Source organism: Taudactylus pleione, unplaced genomic scaffold (genome assembly GCF_031769625.1).
Source record: "Taudactylus pleione unplaced genomic scaffold, aTauple2 ptg000520l, whole genome shotgun sequence".
Classification (NCBI taxonomy): domain Eukaryota; kingdom Metazoa; phylum Chordata; class Amphibia; order Anura; family Myobatrachidae; genus Taudactylus; species Taudactylus pleione.
The window spans coordinates 8,317,065-8,335,644 of NW_028284922.1; the positions used below are offsets into that span (position 1 = coordinate 8,317,065).

General features: G+C 39.8%; 1 protein-coding gene across 2 annotated transcripts in view; it reads right to left on the minus strand.

Annotated features, from left to right (window-relative positions):
- The window catches only part of LOC148501326 (uncharacterized), a 667,086-nt gene that overhangs the window by 441,374 nt on the left and 207,132 nt on the right, over positions 1–18,580 (minus strand). For both annotated transcript variants that reach the window (XM_088450637.1, XM_088450636.1), the window contains exon 9: positions 926–1,045. In XM_088450637.1, the coding sequence (XP_088306763.1) occupies positions 926–1,045 (120 nt within the window). The remainder of the gene's footprint in view (positions 1–925; positions 1,046–18,580) is intronic.

Below are 18,580 nucleotides of genomic sequence, written 5' to 3' on the forward strand. Positions count from 1 at the left end.
ATAGAGATTATCACTACCAAGCATCAGAAAAATAGTTTTTTATTATATTTTATGTTTTATGTGTTTTTATTTTTACCGTGTTGATTAAAATATGTGTTTTTTCTAACAACAGTATTGGATAAGATTTGTATATTTCATTAGAAGACTATTTATGTCCCAGATCAAGTGCTCTAAGCGCCGATCATTTTGTGAGTTTTATTCTGGTAATTTATGGTTAGGGGAGATCCAGTTTCCCGTAACATTATCGGCTGCTGGTAGTAACTTGTGCTAAGAGTGAGAAGAGATTATCTCTGAGTTAAAGGGGCCTTGAGGATCAGCGCTTATCTGTTGTGTTTTTTCTGTTTTTTAGGGGGTGAATACAATTGACATGAATAGAGGTTTGTATCTATAAAAAAAAGTCTTTCTTTTTAGTTTAAGTATATAATTTTGATTATATATACAATTACAAATAAGATACATACTGTATTTTTTACCAAAATTATAGTTACATAATTTCAAATCGAATATTACAGTTATCTGGTGACTATGATATTATTATATGTATACATTGCTTATGTTATGTGTATGTATCACATACCATGCATTTTAAACTCATTGTAATGCTGTTTTTGAGGTTCTTTAATGTAACTATGTGCAGTGTCTCAATAAAAATGTATTGAAAAAAAAAAAAGACACCTTAGTGTCGGCCTTGTCTGGTCCCACCCTACTGTCAGGCCCCGCCCCATCTGTTTTTCTGATCTCCCTCCATCCGCTCTGTCCCATCCCCTGGTGGAGCGCTGGGGGCAGCTTTCGAAGTTATGGTATGGGGTTCACAAAGATCTAGTTATGCCCCTATTCACATATAATTGTCACTTGTGCTCAATACATATGTTTCATTATACTGTAATATGAGCAACATTCAAGTTTGCATTCTACATTATCTTACCTGTAATGCAAGACGATCACTTGTAGCATCTTTACCTTGTCCAAAATATAGTTCAGTTTTTCCTGCAAATTCCAAGACCTCTTGTAAAAGTGGGATATCATCAGGAGTGTTTAGCATAGCCTGCAAGTGTTACAAGCATGATTACATTATAATGTCACATTTCATTGCCATCAATTTTATGTAAATAATGTAAAGCTACATTTTTTAAGTATTTCTACTATTTCTTTATTAAGTAGTCTAAGAACATGCAATTGTTTTTCAGGGGTGTATCCTCCTATTGGTCATGATGGCACTCGCCAGGGTTGCCACCCAGTGGGGGGCGGCAGTGCCGCTCGGCGGTTCCACCTGCGTCCAGTTCTATCTTAAAAGTCTGTGCTGCTGCTGATCTTTCAGTCAGAAGCATCAGTGCCAGACGACAAGGAAGAGGAGAAGGGGGCAACCGCCTCCCATACAGCCACCACAATGTCTGTTTACTAACTGCCAACAGTCAGTCCATCACTTTGCCAGGTGCACTTGGACCTCTAGATACACCCCTGTTTTTCATGCATACATTTTTTGTCTTTTAATATATATATATAGATTTTAAATTGACCTGTTGGTTTGGGACAACTTTTCTATATACAGTACAAGAAAGGTGATTTGCTAGCCATAAAGCATGTGCAGGCTGAGGACATTTAACAAGTGCCATAGTGAAAGTCCTTTGTGTAACCATTTGCAGGCTTATGTTCAAAAGAGATACAAATTACAACACATTTAAATACTACTTTTTTATCATCCTTTACTATGTGCTTGATCCCATACTAATAAACAAATTGAAAGATATCTATACGTATGTATATAAGCTTTTAATATTTCACTGTAAGGAGTGTGATATCTCTCTCTATCTCTCTCTCTCTATATATATATATATATATATATATATATATTTATTTATTTATATATTGTCGAAGCCGGATGGTTGGCTGATACCTAAATTGTAAAAATAATATTTGCACGACGCCATCTGGCATAGTCAGTATAATATTATTGTGCACAGTGCTATTTTAGCGTTGTGTACATCTGTCGTGTTACTGGACACTGTTAAAGTCTTTACATAATCATGAATACACATATATTTAAAGACTTTATATATTCAGTGCTGACAGACAAGTCTTGTGGACATGTCTGGGATTAGTAATTGTAATACACAAAGATACTGTGAGTGTTTACTTTGCATACAGGTACAGTATGTCTGTGGCAATTGAAGTATAACACAGACACTGATATGCTCATAGGGAGTGTTCTGAATGTGGATTTAGAAACAATTGTCAGACGTTTAGCTATCGTTAGAAATTGTAGGCCATGTGTCCCATGTTGATGTGGTTAAGAAGAACTGACAATTGTATTCTAAATAAACATAGGAAAGCCTTTTGTTAAAGTTATCAGACTTCTTGCCAAAGCTTGCTCCACCTGTGAACAGGACAAACTCCATTGTCTGTAATTTTTTTATAGTTCAGACAGAAGTATTACTACTGTTTGAAGCTATGTATATGTATATATATATATATATATATACACACACACTTAAACAATCACATGGGTATCCACAATGCATGCACACATATATATATATACAGTATATATATATATATATATATATATATATACAGTTGCACTTATAAATAGAAACACACACAGCACATGTTTTGTGCTGTACACAACCCCTGCATACAGCGCACCTTTTACGCTGCATGAAGACACACAACCCATACTTACATATAATCATATATATACATGCACTCATATAAGGTTCCTGCACATTATGGTTTATATTAAAGTTATTCATTATGATGTAAAATGTATGTATTTGATATCTAAGGTTTAGTACATGATAAGCAGACCATGTTTGGTACCATTCTAAACCACAGTCTATTTGCAGATCTCTGGCTCATATGATGTGTTCCATAGCCACCAATCATGTGATCACATAGGTTCTGAAAAATAGAGCACCTGAACTTCAACAAGTATTTACCCAACATATTAAACAACACATAAACAAATATAAAGAGAGTTATAAATGACAATTACTCAAAATACTAAAAAGAGAGTACATAAAAACTCTATTCAAAAATGACATAAAAAATGACAATACAGTTTTTATCCATGTCATTTAAAAAACCAGCAAAGAATATAAAATATTTAGCATCACAAATAGTATTAGCTTAAGGTATACAGGTATTGGAGAGTACATATAAACCACTACACTAAAAGCTCTATTCAAAAATGACATAAAAAATGACATTAAAGTTTTCATACATGTCATCAAGAAACCAGCAAAGAATATAAGATATTTAACATCACAAAAAAAAGTATACAGATATTGGAGAGTACATATAAACCATTCCGCAAATGATCATTCAATAAACCATTTTACCTCAAACTCAACATTTAAGCCTTTTGGTTTTAGGGTGTTAAGATCATATATGTACCTCATCTCTGTTTGTGCTCATTTTTTATCCCTATCATTATTTCTCCAATTGGCCTTTACTAATGAAATGGCTGCAAATTTCTTCAGACCTGTGACAGAACAATTATGCTTGTCTTTGAAGTGCTGAGAAAAGGGATTTGTCTCTGAACCCTTTACAACATTTCTTACATGTTCTGCCCATCTGGTTTTCGTTTCTCTAGTGGTTTTGCCAATGTAAACTAATGAACAATTAGTTAGATAATATATTTAGTATGACAGGTAATAAAATCTAATTTTTTCAGTTTGACCATGTGTAGAAAACTCTGATTTTACGTTCGCCTGGACAGGACTTACATATTTTGCACTCCCCACATCTGTAGAACCCCTGATTCCTAGGTAATAATCTATTTCCATCCATTGGAAGTGCACTAGAAACTTGACTATTTTTTATATTTGCTGCTTTCCTATTGATAAATTTGTTATTAAGCTATCCACATAAGACTCCATCTTGTCACAAGATGGTGTGTGCCTTTAAATATTCATAGCTTTAAATGTGTAATATTACAAAGAATGATTTCTGCAGAGCTTTGAGCTGAAGAACCTTGACTTCAGCAGATGTGTTCTACTTCTTTTTATTAAATTTTCTTTATTGAAGCATAATAATTGTGTACACATTTAAAATAGATATTCATATAAACAATGACACAATTATGACATAAACATAAAAAAAGGTCAACATCAAATATCTGATACGATGAAATGATCAGTAAATATCTTCACCAATACATCATTGCAATACAGTTAATAAAGCAATAAAAATATATATATACGGAAGATCTTAACAAATTAGTATTATATGATATGTGATATGTAATATGTAAGCCCGGGTTCCTGACATCTTTTCATAACTCCCAACAGATTAATTTTATACGCTAAAGTGATATTGGGGGATCATTTGCGCAAATATGTGTTTCCTACCAAAGTGTGTTTCTAAAACATTTCTCTAATTGTTCCTTCAATGATTGGGACAATGTTTCGATGTAACTTTCCCAAGTGGAAAAGAACATTTCCGTGAACTTTTCTTTCAGGAGTGTGGCCTCAAGCCACTCCATTCGAAAGATGTGGAAAAGTTTTCCCTGAAACATCGTTAGTGTAGGTGCAGTGGCTTGCAACCATATCTGCAAAATGCATTTCTTTGCTACCGCTGAGATAATAGTTAATAGCTTTTTAACCCCTCTTGGCACTTTAGTTTCCTTAGGTGTGATACCGAAAGTTGCCCACTCGGGTGTTAATGGAAGGCAATTCACCAGCTATCTGTTGACATAATTTCCCACCAAAACCCAAAAACCTTGTATAATTGGGCAGTTCCAGAGACAGTGCATCAATTCCACATCCTGTGCTCCACAACGAAGACAGTTAGAATCCTCCAACAGTCCCATTACATGTCTACGATGAGGGGTGAGATAGGTTCTGTGTAATATATTTAAGAAAAGTTCTGTGTAAGAAGTTGCTGGCACTAGCTTGACCGATTGTTCAAATGAACGTAATAAATGGTCTATAGATAAAGACGGAAAGTATTCTTTCCACTGTGCTAAACCTGTATGTTGAGTATTGTAATCTAGAGAATTATGTAAGAACGAATAATGTTGTGATATGGCTTTATTTTGAGGGTTCTCCGTAGTGAGAAAAGTATCTAGGTCATTAATATAGTCATTCGGAGCTAATTTTCTGGAGAGTTGAGCTATATAGTGTTGTGCTTGGTAGTATGATAGGGGTGAAGCACTAACAATTGGGTATTTGTCTCTAATTTGGGTTAATGTTAAGGGTTTTCTTAAAGTTATGTCCATCAATTGTCTGATAGAAGTGATTCTTCCTCTATGCCATAAGGTAAAGGGGTGTCCCGCATTACCCTGTAGGAAATTTGGGTTGTGTAGAAGTGGGAGGTGTAAAGAAAAATATGGGTTCAATGAATGTTTGTGGCATAAGATGTGCCATAGTTTTCTGGTAGTCATTAAAAGGGGATTGGTCTGAATCGATTCCGGTATTCCCTCATCATGTAGATGTAAAAAGGATATAATGTTAATATTGCCCTAAAAGGCAGTTTCCAATGTCGTATTGGCATATTGATTTTTATTGTGAATCCAATCTCTTAGATAACGGAGATGTGCAGCATGCCCATACAAAGTAATGTTTGGCATATTGATACCCCCATTTGATGTGTTGTTGAAGTCGCACCATACCAATTCTGGCCCTGCCACCCTTCCATAGGAATGTTCTCATCAGTTTTTCTATTTCTGCTGTATCCCTTTTGGTCAATAAGATAGGAAGGGATTGGAGTGGATAAAGGAGTCTAGGAAATAGAATCATCTTTATTAAATTGGCACGACCCATATAAGAAATGTTGAGGTATTTCCATTTCTCAATATCTTGTTTGATACTATGTAAAATATGTTTCATATTGATTGTGCATAGGTTTTGCAGATATTTAAGTAACTGGATCCCCAGATAAGAAATATATTTAGTTGTCCATTCAGTTGGAGTTTCTCTAAACCAAGATGGCCTCGCACAGCCCTTTTTTAAATAAAGTGCCTTTGATTTTTCAAAATTTACTTCAAAGCTGGAAACTGATCCAATTTCCGGAATTCCTTTTTATTAACGAGCTGAGTAATCTCCGGGGTTCAGAGATAAATAAAAGAACGTCATCTGCAAATGCCGACATTTTGACAGTTTCTGTACCAACCATAATTCCCTTAAAGTGTGTCCAGCTTTGCAATATTCTTAACATAGGGTCCAGTGCCAGGTTAAAAAGCATAGGGGAAAGTGGGCAGCCCTGTCTAGTGCCCCTAGTCATCGTTATTCCGTCCCCTATAGTTCCATTAATAAGCAGTGATGTTTTTGGTTGTGTGTTAAAAAATTTGATAAGTGACTGAAACACTGGGCAAAATCCCCGTCTATCCAAAATCGCATGGAGAGAAGGCCATGAGACCATATCAAAAGCCTTGGTGGCATCAAGACTCAAGAGCATAGATGAGGTCTCGGGTTGCAAATTAGCTGCCATCTACTGCTATTGCAGTGCGTATACCTTTCACTGAATGTCTTCCTTTTGTGAAGCCTAATTGGTATGGTGTAAGTAGGGCAGCAAAAAAAGTCTGAAGACGATCTGCCAATATTTTAGCTAATATTTTGAAATCAATATTTAGCAAGATGATTGGGCGATATGACGACATTAAAGTCAAGTCTTTATTAGGTTTTGGGATTAAAGAAGTATATGCTTGATTAAAATTTGGATAACAAGGGGTATCCTCACTTATTTTTTTAAATAACGCACATACAGTTGGGACCATCTCATGTTGTAATATTTTGTAATATTCTACCGAATAGCCGTCAGGGCCTGGAGATTTATTAAGGTGCATGGAGGAAATTGTAGCAGATATTTCAGTTTCAGTGATATCGCTTTCTAGTTCCTCACGTTGTAGAGGTGTTAGGCATGGCAATGCTGCTTCATCCAATATTTTTGCCAATAGGGCAGGATCATGGGTATTCGCGGTATACAGGTTTTTGAAATATTCCTGAAATTTTTTAGTTATGTCTGTGTTTTTAGTAAGTAATAACTGTGTATGAGTGTCTCTAATGGCAGTTATGTGGTGTCTTTTTTTAAAACTTTTTGTCATATTTGCCAACAATGTGCCGGTCTTGTTGCCCCATTTAAAGTACTTTTGTTTCGTATGATCTAGTTTTATTTGTGCCTGTGCAAGCACAAAGCTATCTAGAAGTTGTTTTGCTTCTAGGTATGTCTATTGTGTTGCTGGAGTGGGTTGGCAAATATAATCCGTCAGTGTTATTTGTAGGTTTCGTTGTAGTTCTACATATTGTGCCTTGTTATCTTTATTTCTCTTTGCTATGTAAGATAGGATATGTCCACGCAATACCGCTTTGGATGTTTCCCAGAATAAAATGGGGGTATCCCAGTGTTCTAAATTATTATCTATAAACTCTGTCCATTTTGCCATCAAATATTTACGGAATTGTTCAGAATTATACAGCTATGACGGAAAGCGCCATAGGAAGGAGTGGGAATAATTGGATTTTATAGCCAAAGTTATTGATACTGGTGCGTGGTCAGATATTGCAATGTCCCCTATTGAGGTAGTTACTATGTCAGAAAGAAGGGTTGTGGATATTAAGATGTAGTCTATTCGTGAAAAAGACCCGTGAACTGCTGAGTAGAAAGTGCATGATCTGTCCGTGCAATTGTGTAGTCTCCAGATATCCGTTACATTATAATCATTCATAAGTTGTGGAACATGTGTCCAATGGGTGGCTAAAGGGTTTGCTGGAGTTGATAATTTATCTATCATTGGGTTAGCTACTGTATTCAAATCTCCTCCTATTATTAAATTAAGATTGACTCTGCTATGTAATAGTTGAGTTGCAGATTGGAAAAAGGCCCGTTGGTCATTATTAGGCGCATATAGGTTTAGTAATGTGTATTTAGTGTCATAAATTTGAATGTCCACCAGTATGTAGCGTCCCTCTGGATCTGAGGTAGAAAATAGTATGGTATATGGTAAATGTCTAGCAAATAGGATAGCTACACCTCTAGTTTTTGTATGATATGAGGCCGATAAACATTCATTAATCCATCGGTCTTTTAAAGTAGAATCATCACCCTGTTTCCAATGGGTCTCTTGTAGGAAAGTTATGTCAGGTTTTAGTTTTTTAATTACATAATAATTTTTTGCGCTTAAGTGGTGTGTTGAGACCCCCTACGTTCCAAGAGGTAACCTTAATGTTTTGAAAAAGTTGAGAGTCAGAATATGTCATAGTGCTTGTGGGGGCAGTCATCCAACGTCTATGCCAAAGGGTAAACCCAAAAGGTATAGTGTAAAAATAACCAAATCCCCCCTGTCCCAGCCAGCAGGGAGAATTAATTGCAAATGCAACAGAAAATCAGAACCCGGGCTTGGTTCTTACAACAACACGGTGTCATTGAGATAATTCAAATATAAAATATGCTTCGAAACTTTTTCATATCTTTTCCTAACCAACATCTTTTTAAACCAAGACCTCGGTGGGTATATACCGACAAAAAACAATTTGAACAAAAACAAATAACAGTGTAGTATAAATAAAGGCGTGAAGTGGGATGTTCCATTCCCATTACCACTCACCAAAAATTTCCATATTTTTACAGAATACATAAAAACAAAAAAAAAATGAAATTTGTTAAGGAAACATCAAATCACCTATCAATTTTTAAGTATTAATAGAAAAATCCGAGCGAGAATGATTAGGTGAATTTCTGGGAGAGAGAATCGGAAAAAAATGTGTACGTACTTTTTCAGGGCTATCAAAAAATAGCGTATGGCCATTGTCAGTAACTTTCAGTTAAGCTGAAACTTAAGCAACTACTTTGTTGATGCACGTGCGGCTACTGCGCACACAATTCACAAACAGAGAGTAGTGCACTTTGTGGGTTACACCACCCTTTAAGAAATGAGCCAGCCGGCTCTTTACTTGTGGGACACAGGCGCACGCTTGGCGCTGCTCCTTTGTTGATGCACGTGCAGCCACAGTGCACACAATTCACAAACACAGAAAAAAAAAATTATTTTGTTTGGAGTGCCCTTTGGGGGTTACAGCACCCTTTAGCGGTCAATCCAGCCGGCCCTTTATTTATGGGACACAGGCGCACGCTTGGCACTACTTTGTGATGCACGTGCGGCTACTGCGCACACAATTCACAAACACAAAAAAATATATTTTTTTATTTTGTTTGGAGTGCCCTTTGGGGTTACAGCACCCTTTAACGGACAAGCCAGCTGGCCTTTTACTTATGGGACACAGGCGCACGCTTGGCGCTGCTCCTTTGTTGATGCACGTGCAGCCACAGTGCACACAATTCACAAACACAGAAAAAATATATATTTTTTTTGCACTTGGGGGGAGCGCCCCTGATGGACAGAGCACCCCCTGGACAACACTACAGCACCCCTTTAGGACTGGGACACTGCACAGGACTTTGGAGTGGACACAGTCCCTATGGACAACTGACTGCACAACACAGTCCAGCCAGCCCCTATGGACTTTAAAGGAGTGGACACAGCCCCTATGGACAACAGCAGCACAGCGCTGCACAGCACAACACTACACTGCACTACACTACACAGCCCAGCCAGCCCTAACTCCCACCCTTCCTCTTCACTGTCCACAGCCGAGTGAGAAAATGGCGCCGACGCGGGTACCTTATATAGGATCCAAAACCCGCGAGACCCGGAAGGCGGGATGATGACGTTTTGCCTCGATTTCAGATCCGAGTCAGGCGGGAAAATTCGAGCCTCACTCGGATCGGCCTCGGATCGGGGGGGCTCGGGGAGGTTCGGATTTCAGAAATCCGAACCCGCTCACCCCTAATCTAGACGCTGTCAATCTTCTATGCAACGCCCGATGACATTTGCAGAGCATATCCACCTTACGGAAAAGACCTGTTGCTTGATGCCATAATAGAGAATGATTGATTAGATTTAGCTTACCCTATACCAGGAGAGTTTTCCTTTATTGTCCTTAAAGTCTCCAGCTGTTCTTCTTCAGCTCCCCAACACTGTTGTCAAATGAATGAACTTGGGTGCATGAGAAATAGAGGAAATTCAATTAGACCCAATCATTTTTTGGGCAAATAAAATGGGATTTTAAAACTTGAATTTCCTTCAGGCAATTCAATTAGATTTAATTTTATTCGTCTGAAAAATGATCTGCTTTCAGGTGAATACACATAGGATCCGTGAACTTATCACAGATCCTATGTGCTAACGCCAGCGCGTACCTGAAAACATATAGTTATCAGTTATTTTTTTTTGTCGGAGCCTGCTGATCTCCTGAAAAGAAATGAGTGATACGCAGCTGGCAGCAGCCCAGCAGATGCTGCTGTGTGTTGGGCTGCAGTGGGACCAGGGAGACTGCTGCTGCTCAGCAGCAGCAGCAGTCTCCTCTCTGGCTTTGCGGGGAGTGATCACACTGATTGTGACCCCCCCCCTGGATTTGCCACTGGCTGAGGGGCTCATAGCCCCCCCCTCCACAGCACTGCAACAAATAGGTTTTTTCTTTTTTGCTCGAAGGGGACGTGGCCACACCTCTCATGATTAGGCCATGTCCACAATAAGTGCTGGTTTTGCAACTAATTAAATTAGCCTGGGGGGGTCAATTAGCCGGCAGTACAGTAAATGTAATTTCCTCCATAGTATCCATTGCAGCTGTCACATTGCTATTATAGTAGTGCACAAAAGACCAAGGATCTTTACAGGCAACCAATACAACAGAGATATACACATTTTCTGCCAGAGCCTGGACAGTATCAACCCTCATTGGACAAAACCTGGTAAACTCCATGGGCAAATGTATTTTTTAATCGGTTGTGACTGAGAACCAAATTGGGTGGTTGTAGTCTGACCAGGTAATTGGGTTTATCTTTTTGTTAGACAGTTAGGGGTGATATTTACTAAAGTGAGAGTTTTTAGAAGTGGAGATGTTTCCCATAGCAACCAATGAGATTCTAGATATTATCTTTTAGAAGGTGCTAGTTAAATGTTAAGTAGAATCTGATTGTTTACTATGGGCAAAAACTAAATTTCTTTAGTAAATATACCCCTTATAATCCAATATGGAAAGCAAGATCAAGAGTGTGACCACTTTTATGAGTAGCAAAAGGAATAACTCTAGTGAGGCCCAGAGCATTCATTGTGTCCAGGAGGTATTGGCCAAGGTGTGAGAATTTTTCTTCAATCCATGCCTTGAAATCCTCCAGGTTGTGCCATCTTTGATGCACCAGTACTAGATCAGTAATAGTGTCTGCAATTACTTATGAAATATGTTCCCATCTCCAGGCAATGAGAATTACTCTAAAACCTAAACCTGTAGAACTCAGGCCATGATTCAGAGCCAGACGCTCTGACAGAGCGCTCGCTCTGAATCAGGGCTGGCCTTCTTGTTTTTTAGAGCGGCCTCCTGGCCACTCGCATAGCTGTGGGTGACCACCCACAGCTATAGCGAGCGGCCAGGAAGATGGTTGCGATGGTCAAGACCATCGCGACCATCGGGCTTGCGATGAGACCCTTGTGGTAGGGTCTCATTGCTGCAAGCCCCAGAGAGATTTCGGCTCTCACAGAGCCGAATTTTCTCCCACTGACAGCGCTCATAATGTCAGTGGGGCCGTCCCCAAACGGAGGCGTTCACATGGGAACGCCTCCATTTGGGTAGCCACTCCCCTGGCCCACCCACCAAAGGGGGCATGCTGTCACTCAACATCAACAGCACATCCCCTTTGGTACGAGACCCGGAGCGATGGTTTGCCCATTGCTATCCGGGTCTCACATATGCGCACGACGGAGCTGGCTCCGTCATGCGCATGCGCACTGGGCCACCATCGATCCTCTTGCGAGCGCATAGCGCTCGCGAGCGGGTCTGAATCAGGCCCTCAGTGCAGTGATATACTGAATTGAACAAGTAATTGCCACTTGGTGGACCCTAAGTTTAAGTTTATTTTAAAACAGAAAGCCATGTCTCACCCATGACTCTGTCTTAAGCAGTATTTCAAATAGTAATTTCTTGGAACAGCGGCTATCAAGATAGGGGCTGCATTTTCATCTAGCCAGGTCTTCATAATACATGCTAGATATAATGACCAATAAGATCAGCAATTATAGCAGTCTTGTTTCTTATAGATCTATCATTACAGGGGACAGACCTGATAGGGTATACCAGAGAGCTTGAAGTCGTTTTCTGTATGTCCCCTGTGGGGACTCTGGGAATGGAAGTCACATAGTGAGAAGCTGGAAAGGTAGGACTACATTGGGTAATCAATGAAAAAGTAAGTGTGGTTAAGATCATATAGATCAGTTGGTGATGCAAGAGGAGGGCCCGGGGCCCCCTTCTCTCTCCTCGACGGCTGGCAGCCGACTGGCGCGGCTGGCCGGCCACCGTAGCATCAGTAGACTCTGGGCACTAGAGTGTGCTCAGAGTCTACTGCGCATGCGCAGATCGCTGGGGAAATGGAGGTGACGCCATTTTTACGCAATCTTCTCACTGCGCATGCGCAAAATGCTGGAAAAATGGCCACGGCGCCCATTTTCCGCCGTTTTGAGCAGCGCTGAAACACCCAACGTGGGACCTTGGAGAGGTAAGTTTTAGATATGGGTGCAGGGTGTGCGGTGGGGCCACCCCTGGACCCGGGGGACCGTGTGCACCGCACAACCTGCATCCATTATAGATATGCACCCCTGGATGGAACAATTTTTTAATTAAATCTGTGTATGATCCAAAAGAAGTAGTATTGCAGCAATGTGCAAAGTCTGATATATTCATGTCCTTGCTATGTCCTATTATGTTTTTGTTTTCTCTTTTCCCTAATGCTGGGCATACACGGCCAGATAAAATGCCTGTCAGACCAACAGACATTTTATCTGGCAGCCTACCAGCCGCAGATGTCGCCGGCATACACTGTAAGTTTGCTCTCACAGTATCAGCCCGACATCCGCTCTCCGCCCCCGGGGGAGGAGACATTTCGTAGGAAGGAACACAGGAAATGTCTGTCTGTCGGCTGCGCTGGGCATACACTGCACGATGCGGCCGACAGATTACCGGTAAATATCGCATCGGATGGGCATGCTGGACAATCCAGCATGCCCGACCGAGCAATATTTAACCCTCGGTCGCCCCCCCACACGCTACGATTATCGGGGCGATCCGCCGATATCGGGCGGATCGTCCCGATAATTGTAGCGTGTATGGCCAGCATTTATTTTATCTTGTTTATATTTCTTTTCCCTAACCATAAACACTAATGGAGCTTCACATATGAACAATATATGCCAAGAAGTGACAGTGATGTGTGTTGCAATGTGTTTTAATTTGAGGACAGTACAATGCCATGAATATAGTGGGCTACAGGTTTACAACATGCACAGAGTAGGGATGTGCACCGACCCCCGTGTTTTGGTTTTGGATCTGTATCTCCTTTAAGGTTTTGGATCTGGATTTGGTCTTGCAAAACCACCCTTAAGGGTTTTGGTTTGGGATCTGGATTTATTAAAAAAAATATAGATAAAAAGCTTTAAAAACAGCTAAAATCATGTAATTTATGCAATTTAAAATCCGAATTCCGAACCGCAAAAAGATCAGAACCGCGACCCAGATTTACCCGGATTCACGAATTCGGGTGGATTCGGATTTCTGGAGAACCAAACTGCACATCTCTAGTACAGACATAGCATAGAAGCCTAGTTGTGCAATTGCCTTTAAAATGTAAAAATAAATCAGCAGCTCCCTGTCTACAGCTATGGATGACTTCTGTCAGTGTCACAATAAAATCATTCCCAGATGATAAATATCATTCCCATGAAATACCATTCAGAATATGATCATAGCCTTCTAGATGCCAGCACATTGCTTATTACTGTACAGTAGATGACAGACAGACTGATACTGTACTTTGATGGTTGGTTTTCCTCCTAAGATATTAGCATAAAATTGTGTAATAACAAAGCATGGCAGAAGTGGTACTTATACACATAATAGAGACTGAACAAAGCATTGTTTAAATCACTTCATATATGTTTAAACAGCACAGGTGTTTCCATCCTGGTTAGAATACACTAAATACAGGCTGTTAACCCTTACTTGGTTGCGCTGGTTGTATCCAATCCTCCAAGCACTTTTTTTCTTTTTTTGCTTGCTACTTCTGTGTCTATGATTCCTAGGAGCTTTATAACTTGTCAAAAACTTATTGAATCAGTGACATTTGCTCAGCCAGGAACAAGCAGTTGTGGGGTGACAGGGAGCGTTTGGGCGTAATACACCACATATGACTACCAACAAAACAATATTTTCTGATTTTTGTTTCCTTTTAATATTTTGCATATATTCATAAATTAAATTACAAAATCAAAGCTTTTAAAAGTTAAAACATAATTGCATTTTACAATTGTTATATATCTATTGGGTTGTAATCAGTGGTCGAAGTGGGAATTTTGAAGTGGGGGTATGAAAACTGTAAGGTTGTAGGGGGCGTGCCCACGCAGAGGGGCGTATCCACAAGACATGCCCCTTTTTATTCAATATAGTGCACCACACTCTAGTATCCCTTAAACACATTATGCCATTCAGTAGTAGTACCCCTTATACATTATGCGCATTGAATTCCCCTCATAGGATTCACATAAAAAAACACACACACATTAAAAGAAAAAAATAAGAAACAAAAACATAGAACATAAAAAATAAAACACATAGGCTACACATGAAAAAAAAAATCACACACACACACATTGTTATCGATAAGAAAAAAAACAAACACATTATCCACAGGGAATAACACACACAGACATAGGCCCTCACTTGAATAAACACACACTCACAAATAGGCCCCCTCAGGAAAAAAAAAAACACTCACAAGTAGGCCCCCACAGGTCACAAATAGGCCCCCACAGGAAAAATAACACTCGCACATATAGGCCCCCCCACAGTAAAAACCACTCTCACATATAGGCCCCCCCACAGGAAAAAAACACTCTCACATATAGGCCTACTCACAGGAAAATACACACTCACATATAGGTCCCCCCCACAGGAAAAGACACAGTCACATATAGCCCCCCCCCACAGGAAAAACACTCACATATAAGACACCCCACAGGAAAAACACTCACATATAGACCCCCCCACAGGAAAAAAACACTCTCACATATAGGCCTCCTCACAGGAAAATACACACTCACATATAGGTCCCCCCGACAGGAAAAGACACAGTCACATATAGCCCCCCCCACAGGAAAAACAGTCACATATAGGACACCCCACAGGAAAAACACTCACATATAGACCCCCCCACAGAAAAAAACACACTTATATAAGCACCCTGGATGGTAATACTCACCAGGTGCTTCTATAAACAGTCAGTAGAGCTGAGGAAACCTGCTCCAGGTAAGGCAGGCTGTATGCTAAGATGGTGTCTGTGGGTGCCAAAGTTGGAGAGGGATCCAAAGGCGGTGTAAGACAGTCACAGAAGGAGTGGAGATGAGAAGGGGAGCAGGGAGCGGAGTCCCGACCATAGATAACCTGGCCGCAAACCCTGGGGAGCCGGAAGCAGCAGCAAGGTGAGGAGCAGGGGAGGTTAGGCACAGAGGGAGTGAAGATGTGGTCAGGAGCAGGGGGAGGCACATTTCTGACCATCGCTAATCTACAGCTCCGCGGCAGTCAAGCAGCAGTCAATTGATGAGGAAGGGAGGGGACAGACAGAGGGCGTGCTGATGACAAGAGAAAGAGCGGGGACCGGAGATCCAGCTGCAGCAGCAGCCCAGGAGCAACAGTAGCGGTAGTTAAGGGCTATCCAGCCTCTAGCCAGCAGAATTTACAGTGGGACACAGCCTTATACAGGATTGCGGCACTGGAAGGACTCCGGAGTGTGTGGCTGTGTGAGTCACATATGCAGTGTTAAATCCTCTCACCCACTGTATAGACACTTCTGGGTCAGTGCAAATCGAAGTGGCGGTATGTCATACCGCCGCATACCAGCACACTTCGACCACTGATTGTAATGCATAAAACTAGCCTGAAACCTTTGAGTCGTGGAAACTTTTAAGGAAAATAATTCAGAAATACCTGATCCTTTCATGCCTAACAAGAAACGGGATGTGAATAACTTAACCATCAGTTTTCAAAGGTATGTCTTTGTGCCCAAATGCCTTTGATGGGTATCTTACTATCATTATGATAAAGCACCTGTTCAATGTTAGTGTTATCAGCACAATGGTCATACTGTATATAAGGCCAACAACAACACAATGGTCATACTGTATATAAGGCCAACAACAACACAATGGTCATACTGTATATAAGGCCAACAACAACACAATGGTCATACTGTATATAAGGCCAACAACAACACAATGGTCATACTGTATATAAGGCCAACAACAACACAATGGTCATACTGTATATAAGGCCAACAACAACACAATGGTCTACAATTAAGACATGGGCAGAAGAATCCATTGAGAAGCATTTTTCCGTGCACCTAGTCAAGTCTTAACATTAGAACAGAGGGCAAATATCATTAATTCCCTCGACAGCTACAATACATCTTTAACACAATGATGATATTGAACAGCCCTTTCTTTTCTCTGTAGACTGCTGTAAGAAGTTAATATACAGCTTCTTTTGTGTTTCCACACTATGATGATCATAAGATAAAGACCAAGGGCTCAGTTTAATAACGTTACCAAATATCGGCAGCATATTTAGTTTAGTATCACAGTGATACTTGCAAATATGTCAGTGATACTTAGTATAATTTACCAGTCTCGTGAGGTCTGGCGGTGTTCCACTCCTTTGCCGTATCCTCTGCTTAGCTGCTGGCAGCCTGCTGCTATCAGTGATGGGCTGCTGACCAATGTGCATATGCAAAGACTACTGAGCATAGTACTACATCCCGCAAGAATTCAGCAATTCTTTGCTGGTTCCCCATTGTTGGAATTGAGAACCATACAGCTTAAGTCAGCTATACATGTTGCAAGTGGTACAGTCATAAATAGCAGTAAGCTGAGCTTACCACTTTTTGCTAATTACAGAACAGATGTCATAACCCTTTTAGCGAGTACTACAGGTGTTATGACTCATTCTTAAATGGAGCCCCAAGTGGTAAAAATGCTTTTAACACATGTACAATGATTATATGACTGTGCTATGTGCAGATTGTGCTAAATTAAAAAGGTTTTGAATTTGGACCATTTGGCTTACCAACAACTTATGTATAATTTCATTGTTATTATTACAAAATTATCTATTTTTATTTTGTCTGATGTCCGAATCAATAAACAGTCTGCTTATTCTGATATGACTGTCTTATTTTTACTGCTAATAATTGTTCTCTTTTTCTTTAACGCAACTACGGGATAAAAAGCTTCTACAAAATTTTAGGTTCAGATTCAATTACATACTGTATTGTGCATATTCCAGCCATTTATTGTAGGCTGATCTTTGCCTGCCCCTCCATACTCCAACTATAAATCAGCCTTCCGTGACATAATGCCTGAGGCCAACAAAAATAGTTCCAGTGACTTCTATGGCTAATTGAACCTAAATGTAGCCTTGAGCTAAGACACATGGTGATAATTTTATCCTACTGGCTTTGTATCATTTCACATTCAGGACAAATGTCTACTAGGTCAGTGTGAAATTTAAAACTCACCTTTTTTCAGAATCATTTTATTCCTTGCATCTCTTTTTGATACCCCTCATGGGTATTAACTTAGTAGGAAAGAGCAGGAGATCAGCACCCACAGCTGAAACTTAAGTAAATACTGAAGCACTGGAATGCCGTAGTTGGATTTTTGGAAATATTGGAATGTGCTAACTAGTCTAGCCTTGAACAGAAAATACACATTACTCTGGTATTCTTAACTTCTTTTAGCAACACAAACTTTACCCGTGATTCAGCTTTTTTACTCTGATCAATATTTCAATAATAATCTACTGTCATTAACGAGAGAAATCAGTATTTTGTTATAAAGCTTAAGTAGAAATAATGTTGTTATCACGTTTATCCAGCATAACCTACTATAGCTACAAAAGGCTCTTCTATGCGGTGTAAGCCAAAATGACAAAATTGTGACCACTATACTCACAATCACTTAAGGGGTATATTTACTAAAGTGCAGGTTTTTAAAGTGGAGATGTTTCCCATAGCAATCCAAATAACAGATAATTAAATACTACCTACACTAAATCAACAGCAGGTTTAAATGTCTGCATGATAAGAAATCTAGAGGAAGACACTTCATAATATGAACACCCATTTGAATGGCTAAAATTATTAAATACTGCAGTGGGAATAAAAAAATTTAAATCAATTAAAGTAATATTTACTTCAAAAGCTACTTTATATAATTTTCCATAATATAACAACTTTAATGCTATGGAAGATGAAAGGGTATTCTAATAAGATATAATGTTGCAATCGGAGCACCACCCCCTCGCGTTATAATGCCATGACTCACGGGTCTATTGAGAGGGGGCAGGGACAATATGATGCAATTATATAAGATTGCATCATCTTCGCCCGGCCCTCTTCATATAGCCATGATCAGGAGCATTACATTGTGAGGGGGTGGGGCATAATGATGCAGACCACCTAGCCCCCATCATCGACCTGGTGGAAG